The 25,338-nt window shown below is 34.3% G+C and overlaps 1 protein-coding gene across 7 annotated transcripts in view; it reads left to right on the forward strand.

Moving 5' to 3' along the window:
* LOC120415071 (potassium voltage-gated channel protein Shaker) overlaps positions 1-25,338 on the forward strand; it is a 241,240-nt gene that overhangs the window by 174,653 nt on the left and 41,249 nt on the right. For all 7 annotated transcript variants that reach the window (XM_039576465.2, XM_039576471.2, XM_039576466.2 and 4 more), the window contains exon 2: positions 24,692-24,815. In XM_039576465.2, the coding sequence (XP_039432399.1) occupies positions 24,692-24,815 (124 nt within the window). The remainder of the gene's footprint in view (positions 1-24,691; positions 24,816-25,338) is intronic.

A 25,338-nucleotide genomic window follows, 5' to 3' on the forward strand; every position in this document is an offset into this window, starting at 1 on the left:
CCATGCGTCTCCTTGAAACTTCAAAGAGCCAATCTTTCCAATGGATACGCATGGCATTTCACCCCAAAAAAGCTTCTTTTGCATCCCACTTTGCTACCCAGAAGTGCATCGATTTCACCTCTTGGCTGCAAGTCGTCCAAAGCAGTGGTGTGTGCCAGTTGTGTGCCCTCTATCTTTGGACTATTCTCCCCCTGTTCTATTCTAAGAACAAGTTGCAGTTGGAGGCAGCAGCTGGTCGACTCCACGCCGCTGCTACAAATTGCGACGACGACGACACTTGATTGCTTAGGACCGTGGACTTTTGGACGTCACCGGGCTCTGCCGCAGGTCATGAGAGCGGAACAAAACGACGTCGACCCTAATGTTTTGCTCGCCGAGGCCCAAGTCCCAACAAGGTGGTTGGGGCAATGAAGCAATCGTACGACAGCAGCAGCAGCAGCATCAGAAGAAGCAAGAAGAAGACCAAAAAGAACGTGTTTAATTTAAAACTCAGCCACTCGTTCTCGGTGCTTGGTGCCGTCTCTTTCCTTCTCCCTCTTCCATTTTAAGGCCCCTCCAAAGTCCAAGCCAGCCGTGCCAGAAAAGCCAGTTCCGGCTGGTGGCCAAAAAAGAGCAAGGCAAAAGTGTCGTGTCTCTCCGCGTGGTGGCGTCGTCGTCGTCGTTTTTGGCCGAGCAACTATTGATTTTCTGTTTCGGTTTTTCGGTGTTGTGCCCTCTGATGGCTTTAGGATTCCAAAAAAGTACACACATGTGTCTGATCGTGTGTGTTTGTGTTTGGTTTTTGTCTTTTTTTTTTTTTGAAGAAAAATTTTCATTGAATTTTAATTGTTGTTGTCTTTTTGATCGCCTTTTTTGTAAGATAAAAATGATTGCCGATTTCTAAAGTAACTTAATTTTCAAAAAAAAATATTATTGTTATTGTGTTATGTTTTTCTTCTACGATTAAGTGTTAGTGATTAATTGGGAAAACATTTAAACATCAAAATTGAAAGCATTTGTTGGTACACTTCCCAACAATGATTTTAATATTTCGAAGAATAATGATTCAATAGAATGAATTTGTTAAAGTTTGATTCGTTCAAAATTCGAAAGCCTTTCACGAAATAACAATTGATGTTTTCCCCCCTTAAATTTACCATAAATTTTTGATTTTAACATTGAAAAATATACCATTAGCTATTGAGTAGTTGGCATTATATATTCGGGGCTGTTTGGGTGAGACTTAGAAAACTACTAATTTTCCTGTTTTCTTAAACAAATTTACAGTACATTTTCTGAAAAAAATGAATAAAAATATTTTCGGAGATAGACACAAATGAGTACTATTTTTTATTCAAAAACTGTTTTTAGTTTTAAAAAAACTGGCTGCGTCTTGAAAACAGCGCACTTTATCAAAATTTCTGTTAAGTACTTTTCGATTGCAAATTTCATTTTACATTAATAACTTAAGTTATTATTGGCTACAAAGTTGTGGGTTTTTGTCCCCTAAAACACATTAAAAAAAACTTTAAAAATAGTAAATAGGGATTTTGGGAAATAGATTTTTTGTCAAAATCGATTTTTAAATCGCAACAAAAAAATGATTGTACTTTGTTTAGTAGTTCTCCTCAATACCTACAATTTCACCGAAGACAATAAATCGATCAGAAAACTCCTCCAAAAGATGCAGATTTTCGTACTATTTTTGTATGGACTGCTGCCAAAATGTTATGGAGCCTTGACACAAATGGTTTTTTTTGTGATCAGAAGGATGAGCCACACAGTTTGAGCCAAATTAAAGATACAATTTAGAATTTTCTACAAAACTGAAACATGGATTTTTTTTTCAGTTAGGTCGTTGCAGATTTTCCCTTACCTTCATAAAATGTGGAGAATCAACCAACTTCCGAATTTACAAATTGGTGTTGAGGATCCGATTCAGGTGGAATTGGTTTTATACATGACGAAATCCAGTCTGCAATCTGCTGAAAACACATTGCGAAGCGCTTTGAGTCGTTGCAAATTTTGTTATTTTTCCCTTTTTTTTTTTCTTCAGAAGATCAGGGGAGATAGAAAAGAAACTCGTGTACAGTAGGGTGCCCAGAATATGGGACTTTTTTTCAAAACCTCGCTCCACAAGCTAAATATTGTTCCTTGACCTATTTTAGGACTCTGGGCCAAATATGAGCAAAATCGGTCATTATTTACCCATTGACACTCGGAGGTGAAGTTTGTATGGAAAAAATCGAAAAAAAGTATGGAAACCCCAAGTTTCTTACGGTTTGGTCTGCATGGTGCGCTACTTCCATCCAAATATTCCCAAAAGTAAGATTCTTATTGAAAATTTAATGCTCTACAACTTTGTACAACACATCAAAGCTGTAAAACTCAATCCTGAAAAGTTATTAGCGATTTAAAAAAGTCATTTTTGTATGAAATACATTTTTTTCACCAATTTTAAGCTCGGGTATCAATGGGTTAATCTCATCCAATTTCGCTCAAAATTTACACAGATGCTTAAAATAGCCCAAAAATCCGTTTGCCGCTTGTGGATCATTTTTTTCTGGGAACCCTAGTGTACAGGAATATCATTATTATCATCATTCAAAAAAAGCTTGTTTCAAGATTTTTACTTTTTTAATATATTCTTGGGAAGGTGATTTTTTTTTCATGTACCTACAATTTTTAAAGAGGTTTTTTCAATAGTTTTTCAACACTTAAATTCCACGCTCGAGAAAAATTAGGATTTTCTTGATTTTGGGATTTTTTGTGTTGAAAATAAAATTTGATTTCCAGAGTGACTTTAATAGTAACCGTTTTTCACTAAAATTTCAGATTAAAAATGAGCAAATGATCATTTAGGTTTTTACTTTTGCTTTATTTGAAAATATATAAAAAAGATGTTACTAACAAACTTTATCAACTTTTTTTAGAAAACCTGCAAGTTTAATGCTTAGAATTTAATAGAAATCGTTTTTATTTGTTCATGCATCAAATCATTCTCAGTTCCCATTTAAACCAAAATTTAATTTTAAAAAATCTTTTTTTTTAACTTCGTACAAATTTTGAAGATTTAAAATAACCCATTTCTTAAACATATTATCTGCACTTAGCGGGAAAATCTCCTTATAGTTCGAAAATGTAGTCCGTTTTACGAGCCGAATCAATTATACAAAAAAGAAATATTGCACATTAAGAATATTTAAAAAAAAACTCGATTTTGCAACACTTTCGAAAATATATGGAGGAACTATTTAGTTCAACGATTTTATTCACAGGTGGCGCTGCTCCATTCAAATATTTTCTAAAATGAGCAAATTTATTGCTCTACAAACCAAATCTCAATAAAAAATTTAAAATATTTTTTTTTTTAAACCCAGAAAGTGCGATATTGAAAAAAAATAAATGAAACTAAATAAAAATAACAAAATAGATAACACAAATAAAAGAAAACTTTTATTAAGATTTAAAAAAAAGACAGATCCAAAATCTATGACGCAGTTTGGCCAATAGTAAGGATCTCAAACGTTAAAAAAAAACAACTAAATTTGATTGCATTTTGTTAAAATTAAAAAAAGGTTTTTTTCTGGTAGAAAATTGAATTGACATTGAACTTTTTTTTAATTTTTCTTTTTTTCTGAGAAATTTTAAGTGGAAAAACCTGTAAATTTACTGAAAAAAGCGGTTTTGACATGAATTCTAACAAAAAAAATTACAATTCATTTTTTCGTCACTCAATTCCACCCTGCTAGGTGTCTAAATCCAGATATTTTTTGTTTGCCGCATCGGTCGTCGTCGTCGCCAGTCAGCCTCAGCCTTGCTGCTGCTGCTGTCACAAGCAAGCCCAACCAAGAGATGTGAGAAGCCAACAAGGCACACATACAAAACACAGTGACACAGCCACCCCTTAAATCGAGAGAGACATCAAGGAGACACGGCAACAGCAGCTGAAGCCTAGGCCGGGGCCAACTCCTTGATTCTTTGCGATGACGTCGATTAATGCCAAAATTAGCATAATTTCGTCCTCTTCTTCCGTTTTTTTGGTTTATGTTTTTCAGTGTATTTTTTTTTTCTGGCTACTAAACCACACGATATTCTCCCGAGTTTGACTGGATCGTTTTTGGCAGCGCAAGTGCAAGTCGTCGAAAAAAGAAGAACGTCTCCAAGACCGTGTGCCATGTTCGGAGGTAATGGCGTTATTAAATCATTTTCCCACAAACTGCAAATTGGGTCATATTGATTGATTTTCGGCGGTGTGTGGCCCATTTCTCACATTTCTGAAAGCGAACGATATTGCAAAAATGACGACGACGACGAGGGCTAGGATAGAGAAGCGAGCGAGATATTGGTTTGAATTATGGAATTTCGGTGCGGCCTCGAACTGACTTCTTTTTCTTGCTGTTGGTGTTTTTTGGCGTTAGTTCAGGGACTGGATGACGATGCCGGATGTTGGGGAAGAATGTCCTCAATTAGGATTCCATTTGGGAGGAAGTGTTTGGAGCGGAATTGAAAGTGACATTGAAATTAGGGTTGACGGTATGTGAAATTGAGATAGTGCAATTGAAATCACTTCTTCAGCAATACTAGCTTTAAATTGGTGGTCCAAAGGAAGCATCTGGAAGATCATGTGGTTAGATTACGCCCCAAGTTCGTGCTATTCAATATTAATAATTGTAGTACATTCGAGGCCTACTGCGTTGCATTAAACGCAGAGAGAATTCTGCGAACGGATTGTATTTCAAAGAATCGACATGGGAGGAAGGATGCGTGGACATACCGTTCCATAAGTTTCAATAAAGACTGATTTAATAGAGAAGTGTTTGAATTATCTTCAGAAGTAGTTTTTAATCATTTACGAAATTATTTGAACACTATCAATGTGTCAAGATTTTCTCTATGAATGTGAGTTTGGTTCGGAAGACGAACTGCATTTTCGAATTCCTAAGGCAAATTTGAGTTGTGCGTTCCCATTTTAGTAAAATTTTAAAATGCATTTTTTTAATAATTTATCACCTCCATTTTGGCCGCCATATTAGATTTAATTACATTTACATAGCTCGACAATAGAAAATCGTGGTTAGATTATCCGAAGTGATTTTTTTCGAGGCCTTCGGATAATCATCTCTGCACTGTATGTGAAAATTCGATTTGGTGTTTTCGGCAGAATTATAGGTTTGGATGAGGAGTACACCGAAAGAAATTGATACATTAACAAAAAAAGCTTATTTTTTTAATCACTTTTTGTCACAAAAAAATTATTTAAAAAAAACACTTTTTTTCATTTTTTCATGTTTTGGGAGACATGCTATCTTTTTAGAAAATTCCAGAATTGGCTAAAATCTTTATTAATAATGCTGTGATTCTTTTGAAAAAAGTGAATTTTCAATAAAATCAAATAGGTTACAGATTACTTAACTTCATCGTTTTGAATGTAGACTCAAATTTGGAATCTTAAATTAATTTTCACTAAATTTTAAAGTTTTTCACATCATAGCCTTTTTTTCAATTTTTCAAAACATTGCCCATGTTTGCTAATTTATATAAAAAAAACGTATATTTTTTCTAAAGGCTGACATAATTTCCTACACTTTGCTTTTTTTCAAATTTGTTGATACGGTCTTTGGTTGATGAGATGTGGCCATGTAAACATAAAAAAAAAGAAAAAAAATAGAATTGCTCAGTTATTTAGCAAATTTTCATCTATAAATACCTATGAAAACTTATTTAAATACATATTTTCATTCGCATTCGCATGGATATGGTGATCTCGTTGCAGACTGGATTTCGTTATGTATATGTGAAACATATTTTCAGTGTCAAAAGAGCAAACATTGATAAAAAATATATATATTTTGAAGTTTTTTAATTTTTATTTTTGCTTTAGCAAATAAGTGATATTTTTTAAATTTAAATAAAGAAAGATTTTTTTGAAAAAAAAACAATATTTTTCAGTAATTTTTGGTATAATTACTTAAAAAAGAGGTAATACATATTCAACCAACAAAATTATCAACCTTCAAAAAAAGAGCTTTTTTTACTGTTTACTGTCAAAGAGCCACTTTCAAAACAAACAATCACTTTAAGGTGGATGCAACATTAAAAAAGTATTTCTAGTTGCTTTTATTTTGATTTTTCTCATTTGAAAATTGTAAAATAAAATAAATGCTGACATTTTCTGAAAATTACGAATTGTATAAAAAATGTGCAGCCTGCCAAATATTTTTTTCCATCTTGAGTTTTTAAACAAAGTATGAAAAAAAATCATTCCAAAATATTTATTTTACGCAGTTTTGTTTTCATGTGAAAATTTCAAATATTTGGGAAATTTTCAGATAGTTTCTAGAATTGATCCTAAAATATTGCCGAAGATACTAAATCGATCAGCATGATGCAAAATGGCTTTTTCGGTTAAAGAAAAAGTAATCGTAAATTTTCAGCCAATAAACACAAAAAAATAATTCAAAGAAATTGAAAATTCAAAGAATACAATGGATATTTGAAAATTGAAATCTGATCGCAACCCTGGTTTAAATGGCAGTAGAGTTCATTATTTCATTCAAAACAAATACAGTCCAGACTCGATTTTAATTTTCATATTTTTAACATAAAATTCGAGTTCTACGACCCCATTTTGGTTAAATTTGAATAGTAGATTGCATATGTAGTTAAAAATTACATATTTTCTATATTTCAGCACCGCTATTTGGTCGCCATCTTGGATTTAAAAGTTCTAAATTACTTTAGAGTAGTTAAGGGGTCATGCTTGAGCTCAACACTAAAAAATAAGACATCGAAAAAAAAATGTTTGTGATTCGATTATCCGAAGTTTCGATTCTCCGAAGTGAAATTTTGCCAAGGCCATCGGATAATCGAGTCTGTATTTCTAATACATCGATTTTTGCGTAAATATTACAAAATATTGCGTAAATATTGCACTCATGTAATCATAAATTTGTCAGAAACAGTATATCACTATCAAAAATAGGACAATTTTTTCGAAATGGAAATTAATTTAAAAAGGAATCACAAAGTTCATTGATTATTTATATCATTTTTTAATAATGAAACAAATCTATAAAGAAATAAAAATGTCAAGATTTATCTTGAGAAATCAAATATTTAAAAATTAAATTAATAATCTTAAAAATCATATCTCGAAACAAGAAATATCTAACTAAAACCTTCATTTGTGTTGGCCCCTACAAAACTATAGTTTCTATAATGTATGCCATTATTTTCACCACAGCAAAACACATCATTTTATCAACATCGCGTCCAACTAACCACGAAATGTCTCCCCATAATCGATGTTTACCATATAAAAACACACACACACAAACACAAACATATTCTAAAGTGGTTGCGCTCGTCGTCTAAAAATAGCATTCCCCACTTCTGGAGAAGACCCCTTCCGGTTCTAAAAATACTTGCACCAAAAGACACACACACACACACACTCTTTCTCTCCGTCTCTCTCTCTCTCTATCTCTCTCACCACACGGCCTGGCAACCCGGCCACCATTTCCGCAGCGTTTTCCCGCAGCGCCCAACTGCGCGATTAGCTGGCAACACTGCCGGTCCGTCCGTTTTCCGCCGAATCCAAGCAGGCTGGTCTCACTTCTCTTGGGGCTGCTGCGATCCGCGTGTGTGTGTGAGGTTGTTTGAATGGCGACATTATGTGCATCTGTTTCCACGGCACAATTGTGCAGTGCGCCCAGTATCTGGGTCAGAATGAATGACGGGGTCACTTTAATGGGATTTTTTTCGGGTGATTAAGGGGAAACATAGTGAGGATGCGAGCGCTGGAAAAAATGTTCGTTTTTTTTTAAACACTATCTCCGTATTACTCAATTACTCAATTTCCGCACACAGAATGTGAAACCCCGAGAGTGAGAAAAGTGCAGGAAACGCGCAAAGAGAGCGAAAGAAAGAAAGAGAGGAAGTGATCAACAACAGCTAAACAAGCGTCAAACACAATATAAAAAAAAAACGGAAGACGAGAAGAAGACGAAATGCTGCAACGATTAAGCTTCGCAACCGGAAGGAAGGAAGAAGAAGAGGAAGCAAATTCCAAACCCAATCGTGTTATTATTGTTATTGTTGCTGGCGAAGAACAAAAGTGTGCTGTGTAAAAAAGAGGAAGGAAGTAGTAGAATAAGAAGCAGCATCAAAGCAGGCGCGTGACTGTGTCGGTGTGTCACGCTGCGTCTGTCTGTGTGTGTGTGTGTGTTCGTTCGTGTGCTTAAAATTAAGTGTTAGATAATCCGGAGGCTGCGGCTGTGGAAGGGCCCCACTAATAATAGTAAGAAGAAGTAGTAAAAAATAAGCAAAATAAGCAGAAGAAGAAGAGCGGAGGTCGCCTCATTGGCTGTGATTGTGAAGAAGAAGCGGAGAAGTTCGTGCTCTTCGGCAAAATCAATGGTCGTGCGCACACACCAACCACGTTGCCCGAGGAAGTGAAGAAGTAACCCGCAGAGCGGTGTCCTCGTCAGTGTCGCCAGCGCCGTGGCCACGAACGATGGAACGCGTCCTCGAATCGACGTCGTGAAAAATCTTGCGAAAAAAAAAGTGAATCAAAAAAAATTGACAGTGAAGCCTAAACACAAGCAAGCAAAACGCGAAAAGCAAAAAATCAGTGTGGAATTCCGGAAATGCCCATAGTGTCCTCGTCGATCGCAGTCGTGGCACCATTTGTGGACTACCCCCGCGAGCAAGTGCACGACTTTTGGCGGCAGCAACAGCACCCACTATCACTACTGTCACTTTTACTACCACTACCACTACTACCACCCGCGTCAACGCAGATCGCCGCACGATCGCAGTCACCGCTGGAATCTAGTACTAACGTCAACTCCACGCCTACTACTGTCACGCGATCTAGTACTTTTTACGCTGCTGCTGCTGCTGCTGACAGAATCGAATCGTTTGCCAAACGGTGGTGCTCCTAAAACAAAACAAAACAACAAAAAAATACCAAGCAAATAGTGACCGTGGCCGGAACCAGCCGGAACCTGTCCGGAAGAACGTCGTCGCCGTCGTGCTCCTCGCCCCGTTCGTTGGAAGCAGCCGCGGAAGATTGTTGAACCATTGGTTACCTAGTTAAATGCAAAACCATAATCTATCGCAAAGATAACGAAAAAACGCCGTGTAATTCGGCATCAACCATTTCTCCAATAGATTTCGTAGAGAAATGGGGCCTGACACCGGTCCTTGGGCCCAGACAGGAGCCGGTCAGCTGCGGTGAAAGTCAGACGAGCGGTCAGCCCCCTCTTCTTGCGGACAGGTAAAGGAAAACGGGCTGGATCATACATTTTTTTTTTCAAGTCTTTTGAAAACATTTATTTTAAATGTTATTTTAAAACCACAAAAAAAAACAAACAAACAAGTTCGCATTTTATTTTGAACATTCTTATTAAGGGGCCATCCATAAACCACGTAGATACTTTTTGAAATCATTAAAAAAGACCTGATAATTTAACAAAGTTAAATTCAACAATTTTGAAGTTGATGTCAGTAAACGCTTAAGTTTCGTCAAGGTATGACGAAATGAATTTAAGTTTATTCCCTGCCAACAAATAAAATTATAAATGTCGTATATAAATGCTGTGGAATTATCTTAAGCAACCATGCGCACCCTTTTGTTTATCTATAGAGGTAGCAAACAGGAGCGGTTGATTCCAAAGTATTAAATCCAAATTTACAATTTTATTTATTGGCAAAGGATTCACTGAAATTCTATTCTGTCAATTAGAACGTGTTCAGGGAGCCCAAATCTATCATACCTTAATGAAACTGGAGCATTTACAATGTCGAGTTATTCTTTTTTTCAATCATTAGTTTTAAAAAAATGAAAAGTTTTAAGAAAACTAAAATTTCAGCGAAAAAAACATCGAAAATTTTCAAAAAATCAGATTTTTTTATCAACCCATACATGCTAAAACTGATTCTAAACGCAGGGAAATGCATTTTAAATTGATTTCAACAAATTGTACTTAAATTTTCATTGAAATGTTGAAGTTTTTTGAAAAAAAAAATTTGCCCCTCGATTTTTCGGGCCAACTTTGAAGGGGGAGGAGACAAAAACTTTAAATATAATTTGTACCAGCCTAACATCATTTTTTTTCACAAAACTACGTATTTTCGAAAAAAAAACTCCAAATTTCAGTTTTTCACAATATGGGTATCGAATGATCGGGATTTGTTCATACATTTCGAATGTAAAACCAACATTTTTTGAAAATACTCAAAATTTTAAACAAAGCTACGTATTATTGAAAAAATACTTAAAATTTCAGTTTTCTACGATATGGGTAGCAAGAACTAAAATTAGAGTATTTCTTTAAAAAATACGTAGTTTTGTGAAAATTTTAAGTATTTTTAAAAAATTGTATTATATCTTTCGAAATGTATAAAAAAATACCGATCGCTTAATATCCATATTGTAGAAACTGAAATATTGAGTATTTTTTTGAAAATACGTAGTTTTGTAAAAATGTTGAGTCCTTTAAAAAAAAAAATTCGTGACATTCGAGATGTTTGTAAAAATCCCGATCATTTGATACCCATAATGTGAAAAACTGAAATTTGGAGTATTTTTTCGAAAATACGTAGTTTTATGAAAATTTTTAGTATTTAAAAAAAATGTTATTACATTCCAAATGAATGAAAGAAATCGATCATTTGATACCAATATTGCAATAACAATCCAAAAATTGCAATTTTCAAAATACAGGAAAAATACGTATTTTTGTGAAAATTTCCATGTCACGCTAGTGATTATAATTGCACTGGACCGTGCTTAACCGAGGCAGGACGGATCAAAACCGGGGCATTACTGTAACTTTTTTCTCTCAAAGTTCTGCTAAAATTTGAGAAAACATTGGTTGAAACGACGTGGAGCTTTTTTTTGAAAAATATTTTTTTAAATTATTTTTGAAAATTTCAATTTTAAGCCTCTCTAACTTCGGTACGTCCACCCTAATGTTTAAATAACAAATATGCGTGTCTATTTTTGAAATTTTTCAAATGCTGTGGTTAATTTATATTTACGCATTTCTGGATTTTTTTTCATAAATAATTTTTTTTTATTTTTTTACTTTTTGGATATTTTTGAATACCCCTGACTCAAGGCAGTTTCAAATACACCCAAAAAGCAAAACATTGAAAAAATAATTGAACTTAAAAAACTAGATCCATACTAAAATGAGGCCTTTTCAGCTTTTTCAAATTTAAAATGATGGATTTACAGTTTGGAAAAAAAGTAAATTTTTGGAGAACTTTTTTTTACATTTTTTTTTTAATTTAAATCGGAGACTAACATTTCAAAAGAGCCAAACATACAATTTTTTTTGTAATGTTAGTCTTGATTTGAAATTTTTGAAAACATTGTTTTCGAAAAGATCCGAAAATTTCACGTATGTTTCATATTTTAACATTGTAAATCGGACCATTAGAAAATGTGTTTTTTTTTTTTTTTGGTGAGACTTACATCAATTTTCCTATTTTTAAACCTTTGCATGGCAATATCTCAGCAACTAAGTGTCGTATCAACAATGTTAAAAAAGCAAAATATTGAGAATTTTCTCTGCTTTCAAAAAAAAATTTAGGCGGGCAAACATGTACACTAATTTAAAAAAAAAAACAAAAACTAGGACTATTTTCAAAAAAAAATACCTAAAAATGGCTTTAACTTGATGCACTTTATCAAAATTTCACTAAAGTACTTTTTGATAGCAAATTTAATTTTACATCGAAAAATGAAGTTGAAAAATTTGTGAGACCAATATTTCGATTTTTTGAAAAAAATCAGTATTGATTCAAAAATTCAAAACTCGGTCAAAATTTTTTTGAACAACCTGGACATTTCTGAAAAGTTGGCATTTTATGTCCCCTAAAACATATTATAAAAAAAGCGTTTTTTTTGCAAATTAAGTTTTAGTGACAAAAAGTTAAATTAAAAATAACAAAAAAAAAATCACCGTGTATCATTTGTTTTTCAGTCCTTATCCATATCTACAACTATGTCCAAGACACCAAATCGATCAAAAAATTCATTTAAAAGATACAGATTTTTTAATTTTCATACATCAATTTTGTATGGACAGTTGCCAAATTTGTATGGAAAATTTTATGGACAAACTAATGATGCAAAATGGCTTCTTTGGGCATACCGAAAGCACCATCAAAGTTTCAGCCGGATTATAAAATACAAAATTAAAATTAAAAAAAGATCAATTTCGTAGAGAATTGCACATATTTTAGCAAATTAATGATAAATTTAAATTTAAATAGCTGAACATTTAATTCAAACGGCGGAAATTCTTAAAAATGTCACAAAATTAACCCTCTACAACCCAACCCCTTCTTTCAACGGGCTTCGATTTAAAAAAAAATCGCCAAAAATCAATTTTCAACCAATTTTTGATCTTTAAAAAGCATTGGAAAGAAGAACTCTTGAAATTTTAGAAAATTTATGGGTTTGATGTTTGACTTGTTTTATGTGACTTTTTCAATTTTTATAAAAATGTCATTTTTTTAGGGGTCAGTTTTGGCTGTGTTTTTTTACTAACATTTCCTATATTTTAAGTAAAAAGAAGTATGCAGTAATTTTTCTAGTGTTCCAGACTATGCCTCTACACATTTTTTTTTTTGCAATTTAAATGATAATAGTGCCATTTTATAGCAGAAATGTGAAAAACAAGCGAACAATTGAACAAGTAACTGTAAAAACATGAAAAAATTAGATAGGCAATATGTAATGATATGAGGTGGTAGAATAGGCCCAATACTACCAAAAACAAACATATACTAAACAAGATAAATGTAAACTAAAATACTAAAAATGAAACAAGACAAACATAAAACAAGACAAGCTAAGCTTTCGTAGAACAAAAGTTGCTTAAAATGACCACACGGGAAAAATAAATATTTTCGAAAAAAAAAATTGGGCAGTAGAGGGTTAATCCAATTAACAAATAATTTGTGTCAGGGGATTTTATCATGTATCTTAGGCTTCTGCTTACTTTTTAAACACATTTTACGTTCATTTTGAGCAGTTTTTAGAGTTACCGCGAAATATCAATGTTTTTTAATTGGCATGCCGTGAAAAATCACCTACACTCAAATTTGTGCGACCAAAAAAGTTTCAATTTTGATTTTAAAAAATGTAGTTTGAAATTCCACCTGATTATGTTTGTGTATAAAAATGCTGCTTTTGCTCTTGTTTGTGGTTAGTCTTGATTAGTTGTTAGTCTGCTGCAACTAGTTTGCAAAATAAATAAGAATCCACGAACATATTTGAACAATTTGTTATTTCTGTTTCCGATCAGTAGTAAAATTTTAAATTTTGGTAAATGTCCACGCTTTAAACAAAACAACAAATAAGATTCCAATAAGCTGAAAAAAAATAATTATTGTTTTAGAACAAGACTGATAATTCGAACTTAAAAATTCACCCTTCTACCTCCAAAGTGACCAGAGATAATGACCTTCCCAAAGTGGAACAACTCTCCGTTCCAGCTATCGTTTTGGCCCACAAGAAGCCAACATTGATTCACTTTCCTGCTCACAAATTCCATCCCTCATTCCTTCCCCTTCCACTCTTACTCATTTAGGTGTGCAAAAACATTAGCATACATTTAGCCTGCCTGTTGTCGGTTGAGACTCTGACCTGGACTTGGGCTGGCTGGATTATCTAATTATGCAACATGCCACGCCACGCGCCGCTTTTCGACTTGGTTATTCACGTGCATGGGTCACCATTTAAGGGGGAAGAGGACACTTCAAGAATAGGTGGCCGAGGCAGCAAAATAGTTTACGAGGTTTTATCAAACGACCGACGGTCCGTGTCGAGTTTGAATAAGCAACACATGGCATGGTAATGGGCGCAAGGTGGTTGAAGAAAAGGTGGGAATGGGAAGAGGTGACTCGATGAAAAACGAGGTGTCTGGAGTGGCTCACTGGAGTGCACTTCACAAGGGGTGTCGTTCGTCTTCTCTAGGACCTGCCGCGCCTGTAGGCTGTGTAATCGTTTGTTTTTGTGAAGTTGTAGAACCCCGGCCAAGCGTTGGGAGGAGTTTTGAGGGAATTTTTGTAGACCACCATGCGTCTCCATTGAATTGATTAAGGTGCAAGTCGTTCAATGGAGACGCAGGGTTGCTTAGGTTTTGGTTTGAAACTTGACACAGTCTTGCCTCGGTTTAGCACCGCATATGGGGGATGCAAAACCGAGACGTGCATAACTGAGGCATAGAGCTTTTGGGATTCTGCCTTTATGGGCTATAATCCCATGAAAAATCATCCAAACTTCAAAAAAATATAGTGTTTTGGAGTCGGGATGCTGTTTTAATAATATGAAAAAAAAAATAAAAAATAAATTCTTCCTGTATTTTTAAAAAGGCATTTTTTTCTAGGATTTTTGTTGCTGTCACAATATGGGTATCAAACATTTCGAAAGTAATAACACATTTTTTTTAAATCCTCAAAATTTTCACAAAAATAAAAATACTCCAAATTTCAGTTTTTTTTTTAAATATGGGTATCAAATAAGGCCTATGCAATATTTAAAAAAGTTTTTGTCCCTCGACTCTGGACTGGGTCGAGAGGAGGCAAAAAAAAGAAAAAAAAGCCATACTTTCAACAATTGCAAGGAAAAAGTGTTTTAAAATGCATTTTACACAAGTTCAGTTGTTTTGCAATCATTAGTTTTCAAAAAACTTTTTACGATAAAAAACATCCAAAATTTTCAAAAATTCTGAAGATTTTCAATTCAACCCAAACATGCTAAAAATTATTCTAAATGCAGGGGTATGCATTTTAAATTGATTTCAGCTGATTGCACTTAAATTTCCATTGAAATTTTGAAGTTTTTTGAAGAAATATTCTTTTTGTCCCCTGATTTTTCGGAGCAATTTTGAAGGGGGAATGGGGGTGGAGAAGAAAACTTTGAATGAAATTTGTACCAGCCTAATCAGGATTTATTCCTACATTTCGAAGTTTTAACACGATTTTTTTAAATACAAAAAAAATCACAAAACTGCATATTTTCGAAAAAAAAACTCATTATTTCAGTATTTTACAATATGGGTATCAAATGATCAGGAATTTTGTATACATTTTGAAAATTATAACACTTTTGTTTAAATACTCAAAAATTTCACAAAACTGTGTATTTTCGAAAAGAAATCTCAAAATTTCAGTTTATTACAATATGGGTATCAAAATGATCCGGTGGAGCGGTCGTGGCTGAATGGTTACGATGTTCGCTTTATAAGCGAATGGTTCTGGGTTCGATACCCATCTGCTCCCAACGAGAAAGTTCTGGACTCATTGAATTTGGAATAAATGAAAAAACTTCAGCTCACGGCGGGGTTCGATCCCCTGTCCTTAGGATTGGCAAGCAAAATGCTTTCCACTTTACCGTGGAGCATTAGTAGCTTTAGTAGGACTTAGACTGATATAGTTGAATCCAAGAAACGGACGAGAATAAAGTTGAATGCAAGTTGAATATCAGAACATACAAGAATGCATTGCATTGCATGCATGCAGGCGCATTTGAAATGAACCTACATTACCTCGCTATAAATAGCCTGGGCGACTGATAGAATTCATCCAATAAGAGATGAGAAGAATTGAAAGCATTCCCATTAGAAATGAGAACACACGAAGAATTCGAACAACAATGCCAACGGTCGTTACCACTCGCCTAGGGTGGCTCCTCAGACCATTCACCTTCCCAAAAATCGTCCAACTCCAAGCGAAACTTACTTGAGGATACCGTGGAGATTTTCCCTTAATACTCTTAAAAAAGTGGAGCATCAACACTTCCCGTCTTCCAATTCCCTTTCCTTGTCCCTGGTGCGCGGTGGAGATGGGAGCGGCCGGCAATGGACAGCTGCCATGGTGGTGAGAATCTGGTTTAGGTGGAATTGGTTCTATTCCCAATTATCGATTCCTAGGCAACTTGGGCTTAGACAATCATCACATCACATGGCGAAAATCCAGTCTGCAATCCGCTAAAATCACCGTCTCCTAGCGAAGCGAAGCGAAGCGATATGGGTATCAAAATGATCCGGTTTTTTTGCATACATTTCGAAAGTTATAACTTTGTTTTAAATACTCAACAATTTCACAAAACTACGTATTTTCGAAAAAAATACTAAAAATTTAGGGTTTTAACAAATATTCGGGTTTTTTGCACATTTCGAAAGCTATAACACTTTTTTTTTTTAAAACCTGTATTAATAAAAACTGAAATTTAGAGTATTTTTTCGAAAATACGTGGTTTTGTGAAAACTTTAAGTATTTTCAAAAATTGGTGTTATTACTTTCGAAATGCATCAAAAACCCCGATCATTTGATACTCATTTTGTAAAAACTTAAATTCTCAGTATTTTTCAAAAATACGTAGTTTTGTGAAAATTTCGAGTATTTTTAAAAATTTGTGTTATGACTTCGAAATTTTAAATTTGGAGATTTTTTTTTAAATACGTACTTTTGTGAAAATTCTGAGTATTTAAAAAAAATTAAAATATTACTTTCGAAAAGTATCAAAAATCCAGATCATTTGATACCCACATTGTAAAAAATGGAAATTTAAAGTTTTTTTTTGAAAATACGTAGTTTTGTGACAACTTTAAGTGTTTTAAACATTTTTTTATGTAGCTTTCTAAATGTATGGAAAAATCAGATCATTTAATACCCATATTCAAAAAAAAACTGAGATTTTGATTATTTTTGATTGCCAGTGCAAAACCAAGGCGTGCAAAACCGGGGCATGACTGTATATTGATATCATCAACAGACTAGTTTATTTCACTTGACTTTTTTTCGAAGAATTGTTCAAAATATTAGTGAGATTTTGTGCAGTGATTTTCTTCAGAAAAATAGATGATATCAAAAAGAAGCTTAATTACACCTATAATGTATTCAAACCCACAAAAAAAACCCCTCTCCTTGAACTTTTCTCAAAACTAGGACTTGAAAACTAACTCCCCCACGATTCGTCCGAAAAAAAACATCCTTTCTCTTCTGCTCGTAACCTTGTTCATCGACGACACGACACGACACGAGTGAGGCACGACAACGACAACGACGACAGCACGGACACTCCGTGTCCGTGCCAATGTGGTTTTTGCTGTCCCCCTCCACTCCCCCTATCATTCAGGTCGTTTGAATGAATTTTGCCCCGATGCCGTGACATTGCTGGCTAGAACTAGAAACTTTTAAATGAGCCCATCACAAACAAACCCAAATTTCACATCTTTTCAACGAGACATAATTCACGATTTTTTTTTTTTGCTGCTTAAATTTGACTTTCTTAAAGCGCATCCTTTTTTTACTTTATTTGAAAATGACAAGTGCACGAGACACGAAACTGCACCGCAAACTTGAACTCCAAAACAGAAAAAGCGGTTCTTTGCTGAATAATGACGAAGACAACAAAATAAAAAAGGGTTGAAATCCGATTCGATTGCCACGCGATCCACCGATTTTCTTTCCCGTGGTTTTTTTTTCGGCTCTATTTATTTTATTTCAGCTTCAAAGTTTGCCGCATATTATAATCAATTTTCACTAAAAAAAAAAAATCGAAGCCGAAAAACGAAAAAAGCGCAGCCGACGAACGGACGGACAAGAACAGATTGCGGGGCTTTCTTTCACACTTTCCGAATCGAGTCAGGGCCGATCCGGGCTGAGCTGACGGATGGACAGGGCAGGGGAGAAAATGTATCAATTTTTCAATTTAATATAAATCATTGCTTCCTGGTGCTGCTTATTGTCGGGCTTAATTAGTTTCCGGTGACGGCTTTTATTGATCACTATATTGCTATGATAATAAATATCACGAAATGTTTCTAGTTCTGCTTGAAAACTTTACAATAAAAATTATTTTGTTTCAAATTTTACAAAACATTGCCCAAAACTGTGTTGATTTTTATTATTTTATGTGAAATTTCAATTTTCACATACATTGAGGTAAAATTGAATAAAGGTCATTCCAGATCAACTGGAACTTATTTGTTTCTTTTAATCAAAACTTTGCAACTATTTGAGCAAAAGACTATCTACAAGTAGCATTTTATTGAAAATTGTTCTAGAAATTAAAACTTTAACCCTTAAATGACCCCTAATGTTATATTTCAACGTTTTAAGTATTAAAATTGACCAATTCCTTATATATTTTTTTTATTTTATCACCATCGTGTTCCCCGGACAATTTTACATAATAATCAATGTAGACCTCAAAGTAAAATGAACTATCGGCGAGAAACAGCGATTTTACTGAAAACAGTTTGATTTTGCGCAGCACTCGGAAGTACATGTAGTACTTTTCAACAAAAAGGGATGAATCCCGCATAGTTCGGTGTTTATATGTGAGAAACTTATTTCGGATTTGAATTCATAGGACAGAGTGCTGCGCAAAATCAAACTTTTTTCAGTAAAATCGCTGTTTCTCGGCAATAGTTCATTTTAGTTTGAGGTTTACATTGATTATTATGTAAAATTGTCCGGGGAACACGATGGTGATAATATTGAACAAATAAAAATATAAGTAATTAGTCAAAACTGAATTTTATTACTATTTTATTACTTATAAAACGTTAAAATATAACATTAGGGGGGCATTTAATTTTGTTTTTATCGAATTCCTCGGACAATTTTCTATAAAATGCAACCTGTAGAAAGTCTTTTGCTCAAACAGTTGCAAAGTTATGATTAAAAGAAAAAAATAAATTAGAAAATCGTCAACAAAATAGGGTGGTGCCAAAAAAAGAGGGATAATCCAATCAGCACCAAACTTGAGATTTCTGTTAACTATCGATAGATGAACGTTCCCTTCAAGTTTGGTCCAAATCGGAGAAGGTCGAGTTTAAAAGTGTTCCAGTTGACCTGGAATGACCCATAAAAAAGGATAAATTTTATTTAAGACAAATTTTCATTGGCGTTAATAATGAACCATCTACAACCCAACCCCGGTTTTAGTCGAATTTCGATCTAGAAATTCTAAAAATCCACTTTTAACCAATGTTTAATCATCAAAACGTACACAGTAAAAAAAAAAACATGGTAAAATTACATCTAAAAAGGAGTACACATCTTTTATGTCAGAAACAAGCTTTAATTTTACCTCTTATAATGTGTAAATTTACATCTGGCAGACGCTAGGAAAAAATATGTGTAATCCTAAAAAAATATCAAATCGCCGATAGTTATATCTAGCTTACTAAGTCCGCGCCCCAACCCGCACGGCTAACTCGCCGCTGTGAAAACTGGACGATCAAAGCCAATGTACCTCTAACCCAAGTAGCACTCATAACTTGTCGACTGTTGAATAATAGTTAGACAATTGTTTTTGATAAACATACGAGAAAAAATCTGAACATAACTTAAATAACAGTTTGTTTCACTGCTTGTATAACTGACTTATGTATCTATCGTGTTTTGTGCCACAAAAGTGTTAAAACACAGTCAACTTCACTCTTTTCCAACTTTAGAACACAACATAGGAAAAATTCTCACCTATTTGGGAGGTTTAGCACTCGCTCATAACTCCATCCAATTTGCTGAATTACACTGTTTAAACAACTTATTTTGGAACACCTTCGATAGAAACTTGCTTGCTCACTTCCGTTTGAGGTATTTATCACTTGATTTCAGTCAAAAACGCTTTTTATGAGCTGTAATTAAACGTCAAAATGCTGATATGCCAAGATGCTGTTCCCTCATCTGCAATGTTTTCCTCGAAAACAGTTTGTTGAATAAGAATAATATTACACTGTTTGTTTCACTGCTTGTCTAACATTGTCATGCGACGGCATCTTCTGAAAAATGGGCGTGGCCAACCATTCTATAAATAACCTTAGGTTTTCTCGCTTTGTTACACAAATGTTATCGGAGAATAGGTTATATAACTGATAATCAACAAACATATTCAACTTGACATTGCGTGTTGTTAGGTGGTGTAAATTTGTACGTGAGGTATTTAGAGTTTCAATAATGTTTACTTATCGAAGATTGCAATAATTTTAATTGTTGACCGATTATTTATAAAAATATCGCCGGTAAAAGCAACAAAAAATATCAGCTTACGGAGTTCATGATAGAGAAAACAACAAATTAAAATCACACCAATTTTCAATGTTACTCCGTGGTACGGTAATCGAAATGACAGTTGAAACGGTTTGTTATAACAAAGTTACATAATGGAGTTATAAAAACTGACTTCAAACAAACTTATATAACTTAATTTCGAATGACAGCCTTTTCTGGCGTTAAGTTGTACAGCTCAGTGCTGTATAACAAAGCTGACAGCAGCCTTCTTATTGACGTTTAGGCCAGCTTGTTTACTATGAAGCCTCGTGGAGAGATGTGGAAGCGCGCCTGGACCTGCCGTGGAGATAACAATAAATCGTCGAAGTCATCGGATCGAATCTTGGGAAAGACGAACTTCATCAAAAAAGGAAAATCTAAAAGTTCGCCATGAAGAGGGTTTCACAAGAATCACAGTTAGAGAGCGTGAAAAAATTGTTTTTTTTTTTTTGAATAATTGTTTTTTATTTTTTACTTTTCTCTAAGAGGTAATTTTGGGCCCTGTTTGCAAATCCGAGGTCTATTTCTCGATATTTCATGACGCTTTACTAACACTTTTTTTTATAAATCTAGCTCAAAACCATCAAGAGATAGAAATTTGGTATTAAACGGATTTTTGTGTAAAATAGGACGCTCGATTCGATGACGTTCTAAAAATCTTGAAAAAAATACTTTTTATCAAAAAAGTTAAAACATAGTTTTAAAATCGCTGCAAGTTTTCGTCCCTTAACTGTCCAAAATTGAGAAACATGGCATTTTACGGAAAATTTAGTGTACTTTTGGAATCTGCCATAACCAAGAGAGGTCATTTTTTCATCCACAACAAAATTATCATTTGAGCAGTTCTCTACCAAAATCGGAAATAGATTTTATTTGTATTTTTTTGATTTGGCTCAAACTCTGGGGGGGGGCCTTCCCTATGACCAAAGAAGCTATTTTGTGTCATTGGTTCACCAATACAAGTCTCCATACAATTTTGGCAGCCGTCCATACAAAAATGGTACGTAAATATTCAATAATCTGTAACTTTTGAGTGAATTTTGATGACTTCGGCAAAATTGTAGGTTTTGTTGAAGACTATTGAGAAAAAATATCCGATTTTTTAATTAACTTTTTTTCACAAAAACTCAATTTCCCAAAATACGTATTTTTTGATTTTTGAGATTTTTTTTTATTATGTTTTAGTGGATTAAACCCCGCAACTTTTGAGCAATAGAGAGTATTGTCAAAAAATCTGCCGCTGAGTTATGATTTTTTTTAAATTAGTGGTTTTTGGGAAAAATCGAAATTTTATGCAAAAAAAATTAAACCAACAAGTGCTGAAAAATTCAATTTTTAAGCATCCATTTCAGTGCTGAAATGTTCAACTTTTCAGCATCATTTATAAGTGCTGAAAAGTAAAACTTTTTATTTGCATTTGTTTTGAAAAGTGTTTCTTTTTGATTCTGTTATTTTTGATAGAGAAATGTCGGCTTTTTCGAGAATCTTTTCAGCAACGTTATTTTTTGGTGAAGATAAGTAGACGATTTCGAAGGGTAGAATGCAGGCTTCACTGAACACCAAGATCTGGTGCGCCGTGGTGCGGTTTTCGTGTCACTCTAGAAACCAAACCGAGCTGTTTGTTGTCACACCATAGCAACTGTACCGAAAGCACCTTGGTACACCACCGGTGCACCCAAACTGTATACCAAGGATGCAACTCAACATATGGTTGATCCAAGTAAACCGGAGGCGACATTGTTTTGATTGAGGTTTGCCAGCCATCATTCACAACTTCGGGATGGCGTGGCGGTTGTTGTCTCCGTCTTTTTACCACGAGGTTCCTGGTTCAATCCTGGGTACAAATATTTTTAAGGATTTTTTTTTCAATATTTGCTGTCAAAATTACTGATTATATACATTTTTTAAGTAACTTCTTCGAACCTGCGACGCTTTAGTCAAAGAGTTAGAAAATTGAATGGATTTTTGTAGTGGAATAGAGAAAACATTCCATATTATGCAGGCAGGTTTAAGTGAAAATGCCTATTTCAGGGTTATATGCACGAGAAGTTAAAGTTTATATTTCATGACACTGCGAAATTCTATTCCTAACGAACTATTCTAAACAAATAAAAAACATTCAAAAAATAAAATAATAACTGTCGAGATTCGAACCAAGAACCTTTAAAATACTAATGCACTGCCTTTGACAACCACACCATTAAGAACTGTTGAGTTCAGTTGGCTTGCAAGGCATCAAGAGTTCCAAACTTCTCCCGTGTGGTAGGCGCAGAAACCATGTCAGTTTTGTGTACCCGATCCACACCGCCGTCACACCAAACTTCGGTTTGGTGCACCGATCAAGCTACCGAGTTGTGTCGGGTTTTGGGTCGTGACGAGAAATGGTGCGCATAGAAAAACCGGTATCATAGCAAACCGTTGTCGCACCCGTCAAAAGGTAAGTCTGGTAGAATGACTGGAAAAAGGAATTTGAAAAAATATAGCAAAAAATATATCTTTAAAATTTAAAAAAAGATTAATGTTTTATTGCATGATTGATTTGCTACGCAAAAAATGATTTAAATTTGTTTTTTCAAGCATCGGCAAAATGAGAAAAACATCAAATTTGTTATCTATTTTAGTCATGATAGCCTAGCCTAATAAAATCCAAAACTTCAAAAACATATTTTTTACCAATGTTATTATTTTTTTTTTTGTAGTCTATTTAATCAAACCAATGTTGAAATGTTGAAAAGTATTACTTTTACAACTTTTAGCATCCATTTCAGTGCTAAATAGTAAAACTTTTCAGCAGTTGTTTTGAAAAGTGTTTTTTTTTATTCTGTTATTTTTGTTACAAAAAAGTAGGCTTTTTCATCGTTCTAGATTGATTTTAATCGAAGATTTACGGAACAAAGTACTACTTTTGTGGTTTTACTGAAAGCTCGAATGCTTTAAAACCAGATTCAAAAGTAATGAAAATACATAGGAGACATTTATGTTGCCACAGGTAGTGCTTAACTTTGAAAGAATGCATAAATCCATAGATTTAATTTAAAAATAGTTGCCTTCCAAAAACCACAATCCACATGATCAAAAGCATTTAAATAAATTGTACATTTGTTTTTTTAAAAAAACTCAATTGTTAATTCGATGAATGAAAATAAATCACAATTTTAAAATTAATTCATGCACAACACAATTTCGAAAATTTTAATTTTTCTCGTGAGTAGCTCATTTTGAGCAACTTTTGTTGTACGGAAAACTTACTTCTCCTGTTTAATGTTTTTCTAGTTCCATTTTAAGCTTTTTTTTATTTGCATTTATCATGTTAAGTTTATGTTTGTTTTTGATAGTATTTGGCTTATTTTACCATCTCCTCTTATTACCTTTAGCCTTTTAGTTTTTTGATGGTTTTACAGCTACTTTCTGAATTTTTTGCTTGTTTTTTCACATTTTCTGCTATAGAATGATACCATCATCATTTAAATTATGAAAAATGCGTAGAAGCAAAGTCTGAGACGCTACAAACATTACATCATACCTATTTATGCATAAAATATAGGAAATTTTAGTAAAAAAACACAACCAATGTTGATTTGTGAAAAAAAAAACAAGTTTAAAAAAAATTACAAAGTCACATAAAACAAGGCAAAATACCAAACCCTAAAATTTTATAAAATTTTAAGAGAATTCTTCTTTCCAATGCTTTTCATAGATCACAAATTGATTAAAAAATGATTTCAGTGATTTTTTAGAGGGTTAAGACAATTGTATAGAAAGGTCGCAAAAAGAAACGAAATCCACTTTCTTCCACATCCTGTTTTGATGGTAAAATGTTGCTTATTAAACCCCTAAAAGACCAATCAATTTCAACAACTATCAAATCCAGCAACCCTGCTATCCTTACCCTGCTACAATGTATTCGCTGCTGCACCTGCTGCAACGACTGTCGATTAAATCGCCAAATCAAAAACCGGGCGACGCGACAGCTTTCGCGTGTGAAAACTTTCCCCCTCAATACAAAACAAAAAAAAAACAACAAACATTTTCCCACGTCAACGTCAATATGCAAAACGATAACAAACCTGGTTGGGGTGGAAATTAGCTTCGTTTTGTACAGGCCTACTACTAAAAAGGGGAGGGAGGGACATTAGCGTCACCCTAACCTAACACGACATGATAATTGTGTACCTCTTCTCAATACCTAAAAAGCAATTTTTGGAACACGTGGGGGAAATTTGAAACAAATTTGGCAGCCGATTTCAATGAGGTATGATTTAATGGCAACTTTTTAGGTTGGGAGGGGAAAAGGAGGGGTTCTAAAAAGCAATGAATCAATTTAATTAGACACGAGATTCGAGATTCGGTCGACCTTTGGCGCGTGAATTGATGAAGCTCGAAGGACAGAGGCCACGTGTTTTGGAAAGTTGAGTTCGGGGTGGAGGGGGATCTCGTCGTCAAGAGGGCTCATTAAAAACGCAAAGTATCCCCTTCAAGCGCTCGCTGGAGCTTGAACGTTGAAAGCAATATTATTCCCACTTTCGGAGAAACAAAAAAAAATGAAACTTCCCTAAAGATCAATACCAAACTACGATGAGAGCTAATTTTTCTCCGTTTTTTTCTTCTTCTCTATTTTTCGCAGGTCTCTACCCAAGTTGAGCAGTCAGGATGAAGAAGGGGGGGCGGCGCACGGTTTTGGGGGAGGCCATACTCATTTTGAACCAATACCGCACGATCATGATTTTTGCGAGAGAGTTGTTATCAACGTAAGTACACTTTTCAAACTTTTTTTTAAACCGTTTTTTTTTTTGTTCGACCTTCTCTAAAATTGTAGCTTGCAAGTGATGAAAGGTAAAACTCTCGTGAAAATGCGAGAAATAATCGAGAAATGCTTCTCCCACCCTACAATGCGTGCCCTTAATTGTGTTCTGGCATGACAAATCGGTCGGAATTTAACTGCTTGATACATCGATATCCGCTTGGCAGCCACACTTTCAGTGACATCGATGCTTGACTCTACGGAAATCGCTGAAAACCGCTGGTTTCCGTAGAGGGAAGTTTGAGCATTGATTTTTTTTTCTGATAGTTTACACTCAAATCAAAGCCTACTGTCTTTCTAATCTATCAGGCCATTTTGGTGCAGCAGAGGTAAACAGATGAACTTGCATGCATAGTGACTTGGTTCAAATCTCGGTATTTTATACGATGAAGCAACTTGCATGCAAAATTCATGCAAGTTGCATGACATTGTAAAGTGATGCCAGTAAAACTGATGTTTTCTAGGATATT

Source organism: Culex pipiens, chromosome 1 (genome assembly GCF_016801865.2).
Source record: "Culex pipiens pallens isolate TS chromosome 1, TS_CPP_V2, whole genome shotgun sequence".
Classification (NCBI taxonomy): domain Eukaryota; kingdom Metazoa; phylum Arthropoda; class Insecta; order Diptera; family Culicidae; genus Culex; species Culex pipiens.